Genomic DNA, 21,637 nt, shown 5'->3' on the forward strand with positions numbered 1-21,637 from the left:
GATGATTTTTTATATTGATGTACAAATATGCAAGGCTGAAGAGTTAAAAATTTAAAAAGTTAATTTAATTATAACTTTTTAACTTAACTAGTTATTTTTGGATTATAATTAACTTAACTAAATTTCTTATTAAATTAACGTGAAATTAACGAATTAATTTTTAATTTTAAGAAATAAGTTAAACGCTAGCGTTGTATAAACAAATCAACTTTTTTTTTACTTAATTTAAAAGTGTGTATTAACTTTTAACTTAACTGAGTTAATTATAATTAAATTAACTTTTAAATTTTAACTTTTTGTTATTGATGCATATTAACTTTACTTAACTGAGTTAAAAAAAATCATTAGCTTGCCCAGCCTTGCGAATATGACATTTTTTTTATGTAATATTGTCAAAACAAGGATCCAAATATCCAGTTTTTAAATAATTTTAAATAATATAAAGTTAGAAATAAATATTGGAATTTCTCCGTTTTGCCTCATGTTTCCTAAATTACGATATATACTGTAAAATTAGAGACTATCGCTCGCGAAATATTTTTATATCTAAAAACTATTATCGTTTAAGCAACTTTAAAACATAAATTAAATTATCGTTGATTTCATTTCGTCCACAAAACAAGAGCAAATCAAATGACAAAATATACCTAATTAATATGTTTTTAAAATTTAGCATGGGGAAATTCGTAAGATAAATTAAGAGAAATAATACAGTTTAAGCACAGTAACCATAAATAAATTATAAATTTAAAAATGATTAAAGTAATTGTTTGAGAAATATATAATTTGTATTATTTGTAAATGTCTAATGGCATCAATATTTTGATATTTGTGTTGGGAAAGTATCTATTAATTGAAAAGAGTTAGATACCATTGAGCTTTGTATCCCACAAAGCACACGTCATCTGCAGGTCACAATGTAATATATACTTATGCCCGATTAAAATATAGGTATTATTAATATTATTATTGGATAATATGACAAAAAAATTCAATTTGAAATATAGTAAGGTATAACTACTACGCGTACCTACTTGTACGCGAGTTTCGTGTTCCGTCATTCTGTGAATACAATTTAATAATATTATATGTTATTTAATGTGAGCACAATAATATATTTGACGTTTTTACAACTTAATAATATAATATACATTACATCGCCCTACTTATCGAGATCAAATAAATGAAAAAATAACCGATTATCAAAATAATAATATACAAATACACAATAAATGTATAAATATTTGAAACAAAAGGAATGACAATGCGGTAATATCCTATATTTTCATTAACTGTACAATCTACTGCATAATCTCTCCAATATTCGTCACAACTATGTAAGTCCTCAATGCTATAAAATCATTGGAAATAATGCACAAACAATATTATGTGTAACAGAGGAAACCTACAAACATTTAGTTTTATTTTCCTTTTTTTAATCATGACACATGCAAGTTAATCAGAGGCATTTCATAATCGTCGTATTAATAATTATTGAATTATTACACATGTTCGTAATAAACGGTTCCTAAAAATATAACATTAGACATTAACAAGTAACGACTATTGAATAATTAATTACAAAAAACAAACATAATGCAATTACAAGTACATTAAACTTTCCTAATTACAATCCTGGTGGAAAATGATGTAATCTATATGACTATATTAGTAATACCTATAGTTAGGGCTCAGATTTGTATGCAATTTGTAAACAAATTTTGCTCGAAATAATTGATACTGCGTACATGTAAGTGAGTAAGCAAGCACAAAATATTTTTTACGAATTCTTTTACGGCATGTTTAAAAATAATTATAAGGTCATACTTGGTCTTTTCGTGGCATATCGCGCTATTTTGTTAAACAACTTAAAAACCGTAAACATTTCGAGAAAACAAACATTTTTATATAGACTGCTGCCGATTCTATAGTGGTTATAGTGGGAGCAAAAAGATAAATTCAATGTCAAACTGACAATACCTACTACCCAATGATTATTTTATAGTCTTACACGATAATATTTTTTTCTGTATTATACTTATACTTGTTTAGGACACATACAATAATAAATTAACAAATCGATATTTCTGTAACTAGTGCAACTCGTTTTGTAATAATTTAAAACTAAAATCATACTTTTTAAAAGGTTTTACAAGCATGTTTGGCCATTTTTACTCTATAAATGCACATTTATACAACATATAGGTATTTCTAAATTTTTACTTTTTAGTACATGTAAATCCGAACCCTGCAGTTAACATACCCATCTAGTTATAGATTATTATTTATAACTTATCAGCAAAGATCATCGGATATTGTCATATCAATGACTTGCAATAATTATTGTCCGTCTGCGTATAATCTTAGGTAAAAGTTCAGTACTGACCTACGAAAGACCGTGTCGTTGTTCCGATTTTAATAATATATTATATTATTATTATATGAATATTACTGTTTTACAGTTTTTTATTTTTCTTTCGCCTGGGGCAGGACACAGTTAAATGGTACGTATTATTATTATGCATTAATATATTTTTTTTTATTTCTATTTTCGCATTATTAGAATGAATGTACCCACTGATATAGACCGACGCCGTTTGTAAAAAAAAATATGTTTTTTCATCTAATACGTACAATATTATTATAGGCCCCTATCACCTGTTGTTGTTGCGTTCATATTTCTAATAGTTATATTATAGTACATCCATACCCAAGTATCTACAGGGTGTCTCATCAAGCACGGTCACTCTCGTTTTTTCTTACACGATGCAGTTATTCAAAATCTGATTTCTAGAATTTTTAAATAGACTTATACCATAATGTTTTTAAATTCTTGAGATTGTTCGTACCATCTTAAGTAGATATAAACCTGTAGCGCTAGAAACTTCGGATTTTCAAATGAGAACGCCCATTTTTATTGTAAAATATTATTATTTTTTTTTTTTTTAAATTACCTGATTCAAAATTTGAAAAAGTATAGTTTCTCGGTTATTTAAATGTTTATACTAAGGCTAATATTATATTCCTTAAAAGTGATTTATCAAAAATATGAAATAGACGTTATATTGGATCTATTATTTATCATACTTGGGCAATTTTTACAAATCATAGGCAATGTATTTATGGTTTTTATAGGGGAGTATATTTAAAAATTCCAAAAAACAGACACTTTTAATAGCTGTATTATTGAAGCAAAACAATGGGTGATCATGCTTCGTGAATCACTCTGTATAATATATGTCTTCTGTAATAAGATAACTGCATTCGATATTATAATAATAACTAATAAATAATAAACTGACAACGAATGCATCAAGTTGCATACCATAATGAACATTATACACATATTAATATATTGCATATAGAGTACCTTACCTACCTATTTTGTAAAAACGACACACTTTCAGTTTTTTTAGTTCACGCGAGTATCCTTAAGTGTTTTACGGTAGTGATGCTGCAGATGATTATTATAGCTATATTATATTTCATGAAATATTTTCATCATTGCTCATTATTGTGACGTTTATGTTGTTTAGACGATAAGAAGGAAAACACAGTGTCGCCATGCAACTGTGTCGGATCTCATGCGCACGTCCACGTGACGTGCCTCGAGCAATGGCTATCCGTATCAAAATCCAGTACATGTGACATCTGCAGTTACACTTTCAAGACAATCGAACGTTCTTTGACTATACACGAGGTAAACTAACATAGTAACATACCTATTATAATATACCTTTTTTTGTGTGTATGGTATCACGGTACTACAGGGGGGCACTTCACCCATTATAATATATCTAGGAACCTATAATTATAAGCACAAGACAAAACATCAAACATGTTATTATAATAATATTTTATTAATATCAGAGTCAACAAAACCAACGGAACATGATATTATTATTATATTATGTTAGGTTAGGATAGGTATTTATATGTAGTGATAATTTAAATTCATGCACCCTATAATTTACAACAAATTAATATACAATTTTATTTTGCAACGTGTGTGTGTGTGTGTGTGTGTGTGTGTCGTGTGTGTATGTGTCTCTTCCTCTCTATTTTTTTTTTTTTTTTTTATTATTCGTTTAGTTTAATAAATCGTTTTATGGTGTAAACAAAAATTATTTAGGTAAGTACCTATATCTAGGTATATTTCATAGAGTGATTGTTTTCTTATGTTTGTAATTTATCAGTGTTCACAAAACAAAATACTTAATAATTTTGTAATCAACCGAGCCACAATAAGTTTCATTTTCACTTCGATACTACACGATTGATAATATGATAATATTGTTCATAATATATTTTTGTAATTACAATTAATATCTATTTCTGTTAACTTTAAAATAAATGGTAGTTAATTAATATGACATATCAGTTTTAATGTGGCAGAATCTATTAGATTAATGCACAGTCCCGTATTCCATTATTAATGAGACTTATAGAACGACCGTAGAACATTTATTTGTAATTTTTATTAGAAAGAAATGAACTTTATCTCTATATTGTTCAGTGTCTTTTTTATTTTACTCTGATAAGCACTTTTTTCTTACATTTCAATAAAAAGTCACGATCATTTTTATTTCCGAGAAAATTATAATAGTTAGGTGCATAAAAAAGTATTGACACTTCTACGGAAAAACTAATTTTTTTTAATTTTAACGAAAAAAATCAATGTAACCGTTCACCATTCGACAATAAAATTAATCACAACTGATAAATTACGAAAACATATTTTTTTACGAAGCTCGTATGATTAAACATCAGTAAATAATGGTATGTATATTTGTACTAGCACGTGATACATGCAGGGGTAGACTGGACCACTGTGCTAATTGCCAATTGCTCAGTCATAATATTATAATATGATGATTTTATAACATTGAATTCAAATTTGACATATCCTCTACTGCGGTGGACCACATGGCACCTAATACACAGCAGAGTGGTACCCACTTTCCCATTTTTTATTCTTTATACTGAATGACATTTTAAAAATATTTAGACTAATTTTAAGCTATTTTACACCATTTAACTAGAATGTAAGTACCTAGTATGACTTATAATTTTATGTAATTTTATGTATTTTAACTAACATTATGATACAATCATATTATACTAATAATTATTATTATTTTTTTTATTATTATTAATTAACTCGCGGTATCTTAGGCCATTGGGTGGCATTTAACTGTGGAGAGGGTATACTATAGATTTAAAAACGTGTGTTTGTTATTTGGCAGATTTTTTAGTGGGCACCCGTAGATATCTGCCATGCCCAGGTGGGGGATGGCGGCACTTCTCTCCGGACACCGTGACTTGCCCGAAGAAAAATGCCACCCGTGGCCGAGGTTTTGAACCGGCGTCGGTGCGCGTCGCAACCGACGCTTTAGTCCGCTTGGCCGTCCCCCATACTAATTATTATTGAATAAATTATGTGATATTTTTGGTAGAAATTAGTTTAACCTACCGCATCACTAATAGCAATATAAATAAATTATGCAGACGTATCGTTATAATTGATCAAGAGTGCTGACGGTGTGTCATATATATTATAATATAAACTGTACCTATCTACATAAACTCTTGATTGATTCATTATCTATTGATTCATCATTGAATTAAAATTTAACACATCCATTACAGTAAATTACAGATATTATAATTTATAGCCCGAATAAACGGTAAGTATTTATTATTTAATCAAACCGTGGTTTTTTCGGTTGAATATAACATCTGGTTTAAATATTGTTGTATGTATTAGATATTCTAAAAAAATAAATAGTGTGGTTGTGTTATAACTTATAACTGTGTAAGAGTGAATCTGTATAATGTTTATCATACCTTATTTTGCTAAATGTCGAGTCTCCAGCCCCCCTTAAAGGCCTAGTTAGTAGTTACTCACATGTACAATACCAAGTGTGGTAATAATATGTACGATGTACATACCTATCACGAAACTCTGACAGTTATAGTATTTTACACTGAAATTATCTGTTACCTTGGTCCTTATGGTTATACACTTATACATACATTATAATATTAGCCATTAGGTAAACATCTATAAACAAACTTTAATATATATATATATTATTATTACTAGGGCTCGGATTTATATGTAAATACATATTTTTTCTGCGACATGATAAACTAATTTCGGCAAGTGATAAATTTGTTTCACAAGATTTTTGATAAAACGTATTAGTATTTATATATTTTTACATATTTTGTCAAAAATACATGTTTTTACATATTTTACAACAATTCAATCTTTCCTCACATATTTAGACAATTATACTGTTCTAATGTCTTTTATTCAGAGTTCAGAATGATTTAAAGGTTATCATGACTATATTATATTATATCGACGATCTTTTGAATTCGAACATTTTAAAGTGCATGTTATTATCTATTGTAATCAAGATAATTAGATAACTAAATAAATAAAAAAATTTTATTACATTTTATTTTATTATTAATTATTATAAACATTTTACGACAATTTCGGCGATCTTTTGGATTCGAAAATTTAAAAATGAATGTTATTAATTGTAATCAATATAATTTATTAGATAAATATAAATTTTTATTATATTTTACTATATTATTATTATTATTTTTTTTTTTTGATAATACATGTTTATGTACATATTTTTGTTGTATAAATACATACTTTGGCTATATAAATACATATAAATCCGAGCTCTAATTATTACTATTGTTTACACAATCATTGTACATAAAGTTATAATCATCATCGTTGATCGTCAATATATTGTTTGTGCATAGTGGTTGCGGGAGAGAAGAACCTGCCAAGGTTTCTGTCAACAGTTCACGGTCATGTTCTTTTTCGTTGCAATATGGGGTTTAGTGCTCATAGCCTGTGGATTGAAAACGATTGAGTATTTCCTAGACACAAATGATAAAAATTCTGTTTCCAACGGGTTTCTCATGACTATCATAACGTTTGCAATGGCTGCCATGTTGTGGTTTTGGCTCGTAATTTTTTCATCGTCAGTATATAAAAATAGCACTTACCTATAATTTTACCTACTATACCTATGTATATTATTGGTTCCCGGATTTATATGCAAATGCATAGATACTTTTATATATTTGGTTTGAAATAATTTGAATTAAAACTATATAGGTACGTTATTTCATAATAATTAATAATAAGTAGATTCAAATGCTAAAATGTACTCTCATATTTTTGCATGTTTTTGAATAAAAAGATACCTAAATGGCTAAGTATAAGTAAGGGACCGTCTATTTTATAAACTCAATTATTTTTTTTTTATACTAGCTTTTTTTTGTAAAGTGTTAAGCAATTTTTTCAAAAACAATTCTAAAATTCTTTGACTCAAAAAACTTATAAATATTTTTAAACTATCATGGATACTACAAATTAAAAGAAATAATGAGTGGATGGTAGGAAATTGATGAACTGTCAGCTAAAGATTCGTTCAACTTTGAATATACACCTATTGTATCAAATTATCTATGTCAGAAAAAGTATAGGTATGAAGTATAAAGTATTGTACGAGTAGTTATAAGAACTTTAAATTTGAAAATCTTAAATAAATGTTCGTATAATCGCATAACATCATAGTTCATACTCTAGGTATAGTGTTACACATTTCATAATAATAAATATAATAGGTATAGGTAATTCAAAATAATATTACGCGAATTTAGTTTTGATTTTCTTATAGGTATTATTAATATTTTATTTAAATAATAATATGTCATGCAAAAGATTCCTAATTATTATTATTAAAAATAAATTAACATAATATATGGGGTGATCCATTTAACGTAAGACACTCATTATTACAAAAAACACTGACGTTTTAAAAGATATTTTTTTACATAACTTAAAATCGTCAAATAAAACAACATTTATTGGAAAAAAAAATTATAATTTTTTCTATTTTTTATCATCATTATTTATAGTTTTTACTCTTTTGAATGATGCCACAACCATTTTTATTTTCATAGCAGAATATTATTCGAAGTTTCTCGATCTATAAAAGTGGCGGACAAGTAGTTATTACTTATTATTCATTATAACTTATAAGTATTTAAATATTAGATAGTGGACCACATTTTTCGGGGAATCTACCTGTATACCCCTGTTACCAGTCTACTCTGCTTAACTAAACTTTAATTTATATTAATTATAACTCAAAAACATTCAATTTTTATAAATTAAAAAACTTCAAAAAAAATTCTGCTTTGAAAAATGTTTTAAATTAAAACAATAAAAAATAGTAAAACATGTTTTATTTTAAAAACAATTTGTTTTTAAACGACTTAAAATTAAGTATGTAAAATTTTTTAAAAACGTTAACAATTTTTTTAATAGTGAATGTCTTACGTTAAATGGATCACCCGGCATACAGTCGTTGTCAGATAATTATTGGTATATAACAGCGGCTGCGTGAATAATAATTTTGCAAAACCAGTGGTTCAGGACTGGTTCTACATAATAATATCTATGTAATTTACAATTATTTTAATTATTTATTATTTATTTAAAACTTTTGTATTATTATAGATTATAATATCATGATATTGTGTTATTAATTTAAAACCGAAAATGCCGCTGTGGTTGTGCCAAGTGCCCGCCCGAGTGTCTCGTACCTACTTGGTAGTGATTAACAAATACAAAAAATAAAAATTATTTTAAGATAAGGGATTTTTTTTGCATATTTTACGAGTTTCTTGCATATAAATCCGGACCATATGAATTTAAAAACAATGGTACCTATACCATAATTTAGGTACGCCATTATTCACCTCGAAACACGTTTTTATTTACAGGATATGGAAGCGTATGAACATGGTGATACGCTTGGACAAGAACTATTTAAACGGTGCCGATGATATCAACAATGCGTTTGCTGTCTGATAAGCCTGGCTAATTTATATTATTTTATAATATTAAGATTAATCTCTACTTACTTAATTGTTTATTTTTTTCTAATCAGAGGTGAAAGTTATCATTAAGTACCTATTATAAACAATATTAAATGTAAATTCTAAAATATATCGATAATCATAATACATAATTATTTATCATTATATGGGTATGGGTATCTATCGGTTAGATTCTAACCTATTTGAGTTCTAGGGAAAAATTATGTAAAACAAAATGTATGAATTGAAATATATAAATAATTATATCAATATTTAGGTACATAGTTTGTATTTAGTATTTTAGTGTGAAATTGAGTTGTACCAACTTATAATATGAATACCTATATAATTTTTTCTTTATAATATGCCTGAGGCTCTGAGCGGATGTTCCGTGCATATTGAGGAGAGTTTTAGAGTTTTACACCATTCAAAATTCAAATTATTCAATATCTATACATTATACATATTACGGTCTAAGCATTTTTTCTGGTTAAGTGTTCAACCAAATGGTAAGAATTAATTTATGCATTTTTTGTTTATATAGGTACCCCGTTATAGTGAACAAAATAAAAGGCCAAATATACTGTATATGATAGGCAGACGCTACTGGCACACCTATATATAAGAGTGTCAACATAAACTAATAAAAGTTAAACCTAACTGAGAGTTAATACTCGATTCAAAACTATCTCATTCTAATATTACATATACATTAACGTGAGTTAATAAGTTCCGTGCCCAACTACATAGGTGCCTACAACTTATTAGTCGATATGTTAAAACAATAAAATTAACTAAATTTCAATATATTAACTCGTTAATCTTCTGCAGCATTATCCTATAATAACCACAATAACCATACCTGGCAAGTGACAATAATACTTGCACACGTTATACCTAATACCTACCTTATAACTTGAGCAGATAAGTAGGTAGTAGGTACTCTAAAAACCAACTCAAAATAATAAGTAAGTTGACATGCCCCCACTAAAAAAATTATTTATTTATATTTTTAAATAGGTTTATCCCCACAATACTCCTAAGCTTGTGATGCTTAAAATTTAAATTTAAATGAAAATCATAATTATTAAAGCTAAAATAAAATAAATGGGTAGGTACCAGGAATTAAAATAATTTCCTTGTATAACAGAACGTTTTATTTTATTCAATCTACAAATCGAACTAAATAGAAAGTATAAGATATTTTTTAAAATGTAAAATATACCTAAGCTTCTGGTAGGCCAGGAGGGGAATGTGGAGCTAACTGCCAAGTGAAAATTGCCAGTAAAAAAAATAACAAATTTATATCAATAAATCAAAATAATGGGGGAAAAAGTGTAGATATTTGGTATATTCTTTGGAAATAAATGATTACACTACTATATTACGCTTTTGTTGTTTTCATTTTTGTTATTTTCAAATATATAATTTTCACTCCATCTAGTGCCAGTGGAATTTGAGTACACACCATTTTGTCACATCAAAAACGCCATAAGTAATAATTATTGTTGTTATTACCTATCGGAGTTAAAGTTTTTCCAACAAATTAATTGATTATAAAATAAAAAAGTTGTTAGAAATGCATCGACAAAATTGATAATATCACGGAAATAGATGGTGTGAGTAATGGATCTATGGGAGAAGGTCATGGGTGGCAAAGTAGTTAGGAGCGAAGGGCGGAGGAAATAAGTGTTGCAAGACCTGAGTGCTCTACCACCATTTTGCAATTTGTTTCCAGTCCTGTATATCTTAGTATGCGTGAAGTTTAGGTTAGACTATAATAAAGACTACACATAATTACAAATATAACAAAAACAAATTTGGAGCAAAATTGAATTAAACTTATTCTAGGTACTATAACTACTAGCAACTAGGCACTAACTAGTTATTTTACCAATCTTAGGATTTGACCTAACCAGTCTTTGTTTTTATTTTCAAGGAACTGACTGAAATAGTTTTAGGTTCTAACTTACCTAAGTACTTATATGTTTTCATTTTTTTTATATTTTACATATAAGAATATATTATTATTTTTCTGTTTTTATTTTGCACCACATTCTGACAGTTTAAGAAAAAAAATCATGATTCAATATTGATTTACAACTAAAAGATTTAATCTTGGTTAATGCAACCCCATTAAATAATTGATAAAATGCATTAAATTAATCAGTTTTAAATAATTATTAAGTATTTTATAATAATTCAAAAATAAAGGTGTTATTATATATAAACTAATGGTAACTAAAAAAAATGGTTAAGCAATAAATTGATAATTTATAACACTAATTTTAAATTTAAATATTAGTATTTATACCTAATCAATGACAACGGCTACAATTAGAATATTAAATCTACTGATTCTTAGTTAACATTAATTATCATTCATTACATTATTACAATTTTCAAAAAAATTTTAAAATGTATATTTTTGAGGAATTTAGAAATCCTAAATAACTTATGTAAGTACCTACATAATCCTATAAGCCATAAGCGTGCACACAGGGCCCATGGACCTTACACCCAAGGCCCTAGTTATTAAATAAAGACCCTAATGCCTAATGGATTGGTTAGTTTTCGATGTTTATTCTTTTACCGAACTATGTTTGTGAATAATGTTATTACCGGCGTTATTACTTACAGTAGGTATTTAGTTTTTGGAGCTTTACTTAAATTAAGTACTGAATATCAAAAGCGCAAAGCTAAGTATTATTGTTAATGAAAGCTGCCACTTGCAACAGTTGCAACTTTGTCTTTCTATCAAAAGGTACTGGCCGTATTGGAGTCGTTCACTGAACATTTGAATTATCCCAATTACCAATTATTTATAAAGTTCATATTTTTATTGTCTTCTAAAAACATAACTTGGTTTACCTATAATACATATGCTTATTTTTATTTGGATAGAGTTTTTGATCAATTTTCACTGTAATAATTGTTAAAATTGTAAAAAAATTGCCCGTACCTATATTATAATGGTATTCTTGTGGGCTCTAATTTATCATGTACATTGTGCACCCCCTCCTCCCCCCCCCCATAAAAAGTCTACACACGCCTATGTTAAAAACCAAGCTGTATATTCTGTTTTGTCGTCAAATGCGATTGATCGTCACTAAACTTTGTTTTCGATATCACTACACAGTAGTTGTACCCTGTCGGTTGTCACTCTTCAGGCTCATCTTTTTTCACTTTCAAATCTCACATCGAATCTTTCTTTAACCGAACACACTTGTAAGTTGTAAGACTTACCTACCACGATGTACTGTCGTAACTTGTAGGATACCAGAAAAGTAGAAAGTAGAAATTACAAAACCATATTAAGCATAAGGACATAAGATCGCGAATGCTGACTGTTGTAGTTGTTATCAGTATTATTTTGTTTTTACGACGACTGCAGTCGATAAGGGCCACAAATCGTTGTTATCGTTGTTATGTTGTTATCGTTTTGGCGTCTACAATACCGCTGCTCACGATCAGAAATCAGATGTCTGAAAGACTGAAACTCTGAAATGGCGATAACAAGTAACTAAAGTAACACCACAGCTAACGACAATAATAATTTAGTCAAAATATACTAAAATTTTTTTGGCTATTAGTGTTGGGCAATTTAACTGTTTTAACTAATAACGCAATACCTTCGGACTGTTGCAAGTGTACTTACGCAATATTGTAAGTCCCCACCACGCCCGTCCTTGCTTAAAAGTCGCTGCGAACAAATAATAGGTTAAATCGTTGTAGACGTTTTAGGTGTTTTAAGTTCACATTCTCACATTTACCAGTATTGACATCAGTCAGTTGTTGTTGATATTGTCTGATCGTACACAACGAGCGTGTTTGGCAACAGCTATCGTACCTACGTCATGGACACGGGTGGTATAGAGTTTTTGTCACAAATTCAAGAAGGACAACTGTACAAGTACACAAATGTGGTCAAAGGATGGCAACACAGGTGGTTTATAGTGGACCCGAGAGAAGGAACGCTAAGTTATTTTTTGGTAAGCTACAGAGACGTACATATTATTTTGTAACATAATGATAGGTACTTTTGATGGTGGTATACGTATATATATAGTTTTCCATCTACATTGTTATCTTTTTAAATCTTAGACTTCTTACACTTTCTTGGTCAATAGTTTAAATGCCATTATATTGTTTTGCTTTCAACAATTATCCATCTAAATTAATTGCTATTCAAATTTAACACCGCTTGATTTTTTCAAAATTCAATATAATACCTTATATTAACACACACTTATACCCATTTATTCAGTTTTAAAATCATGTAGCTTTGTAAAAAAAAACCATGATTTACTTTATGAATTTAGATATAATATGTTGTGTCGCATATACGTTCACTAAATATTTAATGAATCAATATATTTGACTATTGGCCCCTCTCAAACATGATTTAGAGATTGTTGGCTAGTTATTGGTTTACAATATGTTAATGAACAATAAACAAAACTGTTACTATTGTTAGTACTTTTAAAATTGTTTGTATCAATAAAAAATTCAAACTAAAATTATATCCATTCAATTTAAAATTATTCAATTGTTTGATTGTCAAATAATTATAAAATTCCAATAGGTAATAAAAAAAATTAATACCAATGTAGGAAGTCGTATGATTATTCATTATATTGATTTAAAATTTTTAATATCACTCAGAAGTTAATTTGGTAAATTTAATTTAATACCTGTTTCAGAAAGCATGGTGTTTATGGTATATATAAGTGTATAACTAAGTAAAATTATTAATATTATGTAATATAATTTATAAAAATAAATTTGAACAACTTGTTTCATTGATAGTGTATGTATAATATTAATTTACTATTAAGTCATACAAATAAAACTGGTTAAAGTATAACTGACTTATTTTTATAATATAAAACATCTATTCGAAATAACTTGCTGGTAATATAACATCATTCGCAGAAAGATATACACTCGTCTATATAAATGGTTTAATAAAAAATAACGGTTAAAAACTTAAAAATAGTGTGCCTACAAATCTTCATTTTTACTTTGAATTTAAATGTGGTTCTGAAGGATGAGGCCAACATTCTTATTGGTTATTATTTAAATCGATTGATAATTTATAAAATTTCCTTCAAACAAATGGTATTTACTATATCTCATATTAATATTTATGCTATGTGCTAACTAATTTACTGCAAAACAATTGAATGATTATACTAATACATCCGAACAAATGTAAATGTAACCTACATAAATTATCAAAAATATATTATAGTCGAAAAATAATAACTAAACTATTAGTTATTACTTATTACCATTGATTATACAAACCATATATTATAATATACAATTACAGTGAAACCTCTGAATAGCGGACACTCTTGGTCACCAACATTTTGTCCGTTATTCAGATGGGATAAATTTTTGAAATTTATTTGTATAATAATGTACTATGTATGTACATATATGTAATGTTTTTACTTATTATTTATTGTAAGTTATTACATTTTTATATTTTTACAAATTACATATTATTATTTAAAGTATATTTTTACAATCAAAATCAAAAATTATTATTTATTATTTATTATTACATTTTTATATTTTTACAAATTACATATTATTATTTATAGTATATTTTTACAATTAAAATTAAAATTATACAAAATACATATTTTAACATATTTTTTAATTATTTTTGTTTGAAAAAATCGGTGAGCTTTGTCTGTTTATAATTACACCGTCTCTGTAAAATCTCATTAATAATATCATTCGCTAATGTTACAGCAGAAGTAAAAATAGAATGGCTCTTTACCTCTATTGATGAAATGAAATGACTTACGCTCTTTACAGCAGACAAAGCATCCTGTAAACTTGTAATTTGATATTTTGAAGTTTCTGCTTAGTTTGTTATCGTAATTATGTTACATTATTACAAGAGTGCATACGAATGTGAATACGTATTACAGATAGGCATATTACAGATTGTATTTTCAAATAATGATTAGGGATTTACCATTGTTTTAAAAATTCCCTAATAAAATATGTCCGTTATTCGGAGAGTCCGCTATTCAAAGGTTTTCCTATTGAAAAGTAGTGAAAATGTCCCCATTTCCCCAAAAAACGTCCACTATTGGGAGGTGTCCGTTAGAGGAGGTTTCACTGTATATCACTAATATAAGCTATTACTATTATTATTAAAAATTATTTTGTTTTATTATGCAGAGTGAAAATGATACAAAGCAACAACCACGGGGATTTATTTTTTTGGAATCTGCTGTTGTATCTCCAAGTGATGAGGATTCAAATACATTTTCTGTGAACTCTTGGAATGGTGAATGTTATAAGCTAAGAGCTGTTGATGCGCGAGCTAGACAAGATTGGGTGAATCGTTTGAGAGCTGCTGCTGAGTATCATTCCCAAGTATATATTATTAAATAAACTTTAAAATGATTATTTAAACCAATGCTGTAACTACTTTCCTATTTATAGAAAAATGTACAAAAATATTCACGAACAAATTATGTATATGATTTTTGTCCAAGTGGTGTTAAAAGATCATTGGCCAACGCACGACAATACTTATCTCAAGCTGAAAACAATTTTATTGACATGGCTAGAGTCATAGAGAAGTTACCATCTCAAGGTTAGTTGTTGTAGTTAAAATATAATGTATAATTTATTATATGTCGAGAATTCTATATAATATATCATAGTGTAGAATATTGGTAGGTATTAATAATATTTATGAGACCACACCAATGTGTATTGTAAAAAATATTTAAAATAGATCTAAAAAAAAAAAATTAAACTCAAATACTAAATATACTTTTTTTTTTTTTATTGAATAGTTATGTTTACAAGAGTCCACAATATTTCTAATTAACAAACAATGATAGTTATTTTTTTGTACATCTTAAAATACTCATAACTCGCTTTAAAATTAAAATATAATAAAAATTCCACGAGGTTGCCTAAATAATAATCTTACCTTTAGATTTTATAAGAGGTAGATTCACTCTAATTTTTAAACCCTCGTAGCTACATGTGTTCTGCTGAGCGTAAAATTTGCTATGTTACGTACTTGTACGACGGAGTCAACACATGTGGGTATCACATCCTCTTAACAGATATATGTATAAATGGTTATCAAACATTTTATAGCTATATTAATTTCTTGTTTATTTTTTACTTAATACTATATACAATATATACATAAGTACAGTTCATTTTTCAATGCACATTTTAAATTACTATAATATTGTTGAACAATAAAGGTTTTTTAAATTAAATAGTGAATACAATATAAATAATTTTGAAATAATTTAGTTTATTTTTATAGTTTTTAGGTTGTTTAAGTATTTTTTATTTATCATGTTTGGTACATTTAAAGTCATTAATATTCTATTTCTACTTATTAATAATACCTATTATTTGTTCTTTATATCATCTTTCCAGTCATCAAAATGCGGTGTTGCCCGATTGATGCCCAAACACAAATTGATTCACCAAATAACGCATAGTAGTATAATATAATTAATAAAAATAAAAAAGTATTATAGGTAAATAAATGTACATATTTTTTATGAAACATATTATATAATAATATATTTAAGTACATAGTCAAATTATTAATACTTATACCTAATAATTTATACCTAGTCTAATTAGAAAAAGGTTCCTATACAATGTATACAAAAAAATGTCATAGTAAAAATATAATAAAAATTAATAAATAGTTAAGTCAACTCAATAGTATAATTATTAGTCGAGCAATAATAGATTAAAATAAAAATTGTATAATGTTACAGGCTGATAATTATAAACACAAAATTAGATATTTTATTGATTCTTAGTTTTTCAATTTGAATTTGTGTAATCTTTTATTTATTTTATTACTTTCCTAGGAGTACAAATCATTGATTGCATTTTAATTTGAGAATCTGTTTGGCGTTGTTTTAAAATTTCTAGAAAATAAAATATATTTGGATAGGAAGTTTAAAACTAGTATAAAAGAGTTGAATTTGGCATGAAAACTTCCACATGCATTAGTTGTTAAATACATACAATAACTATTTGTAGCCCATATTTCAGGGAGGAACTCATAATCTTTATCCATAGTCTCAACATTTTTTAACTACCTTTTCAGTTTTTTGGCATTTTTATATTTTATATTCTTTTCTTTCACCATTTGCTCAAAATATTGTTAGAGCTCATGTGTGTGAGCGCTGTAATTCTATTTAAATCAAAATAATATTATGCAAGACAATTGGGATATTTATTTAGTTTTAATAACCATTGAAAACAGTTTTCCTTACCTACTTTTTACGGGCCACAATTGAAATATAAAAAAGGAAAAATATTCACTTTGGGCCGCAATCGGGCAACACTCAAAATTATTCTGAATGTTAATAGCAATAAAATAATTACCATGCTGCTAGAGTATATACAAAACATTGATGTGCCATGAAGCTGTAATTACTATATAATGTTATGAAAAAAAATATATTTGCTTAGTAACCGATAACATAGATTTATGTGGATTGAGTAACTTGGTATTCTATTGTATTTTGTAAAATTTTTTCAGTTGACTTAAATAACAGTGATAAAATACCGTGTAGTATTTTTATAGATTTATATTTATTATCAAATTTAAGGAATATTGTTGTATTTAGTTGGATTTTTTAGTTAAAAGCAAGTTATGAGCATTTTTATCTAAACATTTTTTATGAATAAAAGCTTTAAAATTAAAATATAAAAAAAACCAGAAGAAAGATCACAAATAATATCATTATCTTTAAAATTTGATAAAAATTAAATTTACTGTAATATTAAAAATAATAATATAAAATGGATACTACACATCTGAGTAAACATTAGGTATCCTAGTAAATACAACTATACAAATTAACAAGAATAATAGAAAATAAATCCTTGTTTTATTATTGACTGGTGATCATTCTAAAAAATGGCCAAGTAACTCAACTGTATCTATAATAATTGCAACTTCTAACCTTTGATTTAGATTATTATATTGTTTGTACTATTTGAAATATTGCCATCCAATTATCACAACATTTTATATTTTGTTATTTTTACATTGTTATCGTTTAATACAATATTATCTAAAAAAATATACAAAAATATAATATATTTATAATAATTTAATAAGTAATGCACACATTAATATTGTACACTTTAAGTAAATTTGTTTTTCCTTAAATAATAATAATAATTTTGTTTTTATTTTATACTATAGGTCCACGCTTAAGAAATACTGATCCAGACTTGTTAATAATAAAAGCAACATCGCAGTCAATGATGTGTGCGTTAGAAAACTGTTATAAGATTCTACAACATTCGAGCATAGAACAACCAATCATTCGAACTTATTCATTTTTGAATTCAAAACAGTCTTCCTTAGCTACACATTCAAAAAGAAAATCACATACAACAAGTACTTAACTAATAAGTAATAAATTAACATCATGTTTCTCTTTTATTTTTATACCGTGATTTATGTATATTCCATTCATTTTAATTGATTATTTATAATAGTTATTAAATATAGTATTACGTTTTAAAAACTTATTGTTATTTATGGAAATTTATTTTTTATTTTTATGTGACTAAATTGTATTATTGTATATCAATTTTAATCGTTCAAAAATTTGTCATAAGTTTTTTGTAATTCTAGAGACAGGAGGTATAATAATCTAGTTACTGAAATCTCAATAAAATGAATCAAAAGTATTAAGGTCTTTGATTAAAATAATTATAATTATATGTTAATAATATTATATTATAAAGTATTATCGAGCTGGACTAAATCGGATGGTTCATTTTGTACGATACATTCCAGTTTTTCAAACTAAAAAATGTTATTAGGTAGACTATTTTACTGTATGCTTTTATGTTTTTATACTTTTAGTGTACTATTAATTTTAGGGCTTCTTATTAATTTTTTTAGTTAAATCAACTTTATATTTATATTATTATTTCTATTTCAAACCCTCCAAAAGAGTGAAGAAGTACTTATTGATTTAATAATGATATTATTATATTTTTTTTTTAGTTAAACTAATGGTTTTTGAGAATGTATCAACTATCTTATGTAGCACATAGTTTTATTTATAACAATTTTTATCATTTTTGTATAGTAAAATCACAATGTATTAATTATTAATTAGTAAAAACTGAAATATTATGATCACAACCATGAAAAAAATACTTGTTGGTTTATATAAAAATAAAAATTATAATTATATCATAAAATGTGTTTATATAAGTTGTTGTACAGTAGTATAAATTTTGACATTAAGTAAATATGACCTGAAAATAAATCACCTGATTTTCAATGGTTTTTCAAATAGAAGCACTGATGAATATTTACAATTGGTTGAATATAATTAAAATGTTAATTTCTGCTTTAGATCTTTAACCTAACATTATGTACTGTTGACACTATGGATATAATATGTACCGGGTAATGTACACATTGCCAATGTGGTCCTGTCTTGGCAATTTGTATCATGGACCCAAACAAATAGTTTTTTTATTAAATGTATTTATGTGTTCTTACTAATAATTGCATAATATTCATGGAAAAAACAAAAAAAAAATAACTACAATATTATTAATACTTATTTATGAAACTGAATATTTTAAAATAATGATAATAACGATAATTACATACCTAATATTGATGGCATAAAATACAAAATAAATAATTTATTATATTTCATTATTATAAATTAATTATTTAGAATTCTAGTATTACTTATTATCTGTCCGTTTTCCTACAATAGTATTTAATTTTTACAAAACTGTACAAGTAGTTCAATGATCAGGTATATAACTATTATCAATATTATAATTATTGTTTTAAAATATTCTTAATAAAAAAAAATTAATGATTAATTATCATTGTTTTAAAATATTTGTTATATAATAAGCAGGTGATAAATAAATCAATTACAATTAATACTAATTGATTATTATTTTTTTTTTCCATCAACATTGTATAATTATTATTAGTAATAATAAATTCGATAAAAAAAATGTGCACTGATAATAATTTGTGTTTTTTTTTTGCGGCTCGGATTGCTCGGGCTGTACTAAATTAACTAGGAAATGTACACTTATAAAATTATAACTTATAAGTAACAAACACATCACTTCATTAGTATACACTTTCAAATAACTAAACACAATATGTTTACAACCATAATATTGTTACAAATGAATGTCACATGTTTGTTAGCAGTACTTGAACTGAAGAACCCATGTCCCATGTCCCTTTTTCATTTAAAAAATATTTATGCACTCCTTCTATAGTTATACCATATGAATAAGCCATTTAAATATTCAGGAACGCGCATTTTTTTTTACACTTTTGCATCCTACTATAATTTTATCCCAATTCAAGTACTGTTTGTCATTAATCTGAATAATTGCATATCATTTCACAACAGTTTAATTTGTTGTTTACACCCAATATATATTTCTGTGACCCCATGGCTCATACTAATTTGCTTACTGCTTTTAAAAACAATTTTTTTTTAATCAACAAATTCTTAAATAATTATTCTTAATTCATTAAAAATGTCTACTCATTCTCTGAAAAAATCCATCAATATTTTCCTCACAAAATAAATTTAAGTTTTCACTCAAATCTAAAAATTAACTTAAGATTGAATACTCACATACATGTTGTATTTTATATATCTATCATAGGGTGTATCTAGAACTATTTCAGAGATCTGGCCATGAATTATTTTTCAGAAATTTCCTAATAAAACCATAAATTCCTCCCTAAAAGAAATTCTGAAAGTTAGTCTTGATACAATTTAAATTCACAAGCCTGGCCATGAATATAATGCATGCCTATGATTATTGTTTATATTTAATTCATTTAATTAGAATTACTTTAATCCTGTGTTAAGTCACAAAATACCATATTATGTATAAATAATATGCAGGTTCCTAAGAAGTTAAGTAGGTTCTTAAATCCAGTGGTGGCTCGCCAGGGGAGGCAAGTGAGGCTGAGCCTCACCTAACTATTGTACAGAAAAAGGAGGTTTATATATTATAGTTATAGTTATTTCCATTCGATTTTAAGAATATTATTTTCAAGAATATAATGTACATTTTAAAATACAAAAGCTTTTTGTTATTATGTATTATTTTAATGACAAAAATACAAAATAAATTTATTTTGTCGTAAATAATATGAATTATCATAGTACACATGATTACATACTAGATACTTCGTCAGTACGAATGTTATCAAAAATCACGACGAAGACGTTCGTTGAGCGATATAACGATCTCGACGAAAGCCGAAGAGTGCCGAGAGGCTAGTAATATTTAGCCGCAGACGAGATGGACGGCCGTACAATAAAAAAAATAAATAATGGTAGAGGGGGAAGTCGGAATTTTATTATGAAATGAGGCTGAACGATTCGGGCCTCAGAGTTTGTCAACATTTTCCATTAGTCATTTGTCGAAGCGACGTAACTTCCACTAGTTTAAACTGGGAGGTTGTCATAGTGGACATAATGTCGTGTAGTGTAAGTGTATATACCTACTCACAATACTTTTATCACAAATTAAAGATATTGGTTCATATCAAAATATATCAATCACACATCGAGATGTATGTACTACACTAGTGTAGTATATACATCTCGATGCAATCAAATAACAATTAACATTATTATTATTATTATTT

At 26.6% G+C, this 21,637-nt stretch overlaps 2 protein-coding genes across 8 annotated transcripts in view; both read left to right on the top strand.

The window, feature by feature from the left end:
• LOC132935372 (E3 ubiquitin-protein ligase MARCHF2-like) overlaps positions 1-9,205 on the top strand; it is a 28,319-nt gene extending 19,114 nt beyond the window's left edge. For 6 of the 7 annotated variants that reach the window (XM_061001901.1, XM_061001899.1, XM_061001903.1 and 3 more), the window contains 4 exons: positions 2,463-2,504; positions 3,537-3,700; positions 6,793-7,016; positions 8,830-9,205. In XM_061001901.1, the coding sequence (XP_060857884.1) occupies positions 2,463-2,504; positions 3,537-3,700; positions 6,793-7,016; positions 8,830-8,917 (518 nt within the window). In that variant the 3' untranslated portion in view covers positions 8,918-9,205. The remainder of the gene's footprint in view (positions 1-2,462; positions 2,505-3,536; positions 3,701-6,792; positions 7,017-8,829) is intronic. The other variant, XM_061001905.1, reaches the window with a different exon arrangement.
• Positions 9,206-12,345: 3,140 nt separating this feature from the next.
• On the top strand, positions 12,346-19,919 carry LOC132935370 (oxysterol-binding protein-related protein 11). Its single transcript, XM_061001897.1, has 5 exons — positions 12,346-12,591; positions 12,661-12,917; positions 15,130-15,327; positions 15,397-15,550; positions 18,164-19,919. The coding sequence occupies exons 2-5, from the start codon at positions 12,783-12,785 to the stop codon at positions 18,367-18,369; spliced, it is 693 nt and encodes a 230-aa protein (XP_060857880.1). The 5' UTR covers positions 12,346-12,591; positions 12,661-12,782; the 3' UTR covers positions 18,370-19,919.
• The last annotated feature ends 1,718 nt before the right edge of the window (positions 19,920-21,637 follow it).

The sequence above is a fragment of the Metopolophium dirhodum genome, chromosome 1 (genome assembly GCF_019925205.1).
Source record: "Metopolophium dirhodum isolate CAU chromosome 1, ASM1992520v1, whole genome shotgun sequence".
Taxonomy (NCBI): domain Eukaryota; kingdom Metazoa; phylum Arthropoda; class Insecta; order Hemiptera; family Aphididae; genus Metopolophium; species Metopolophium dirhodum.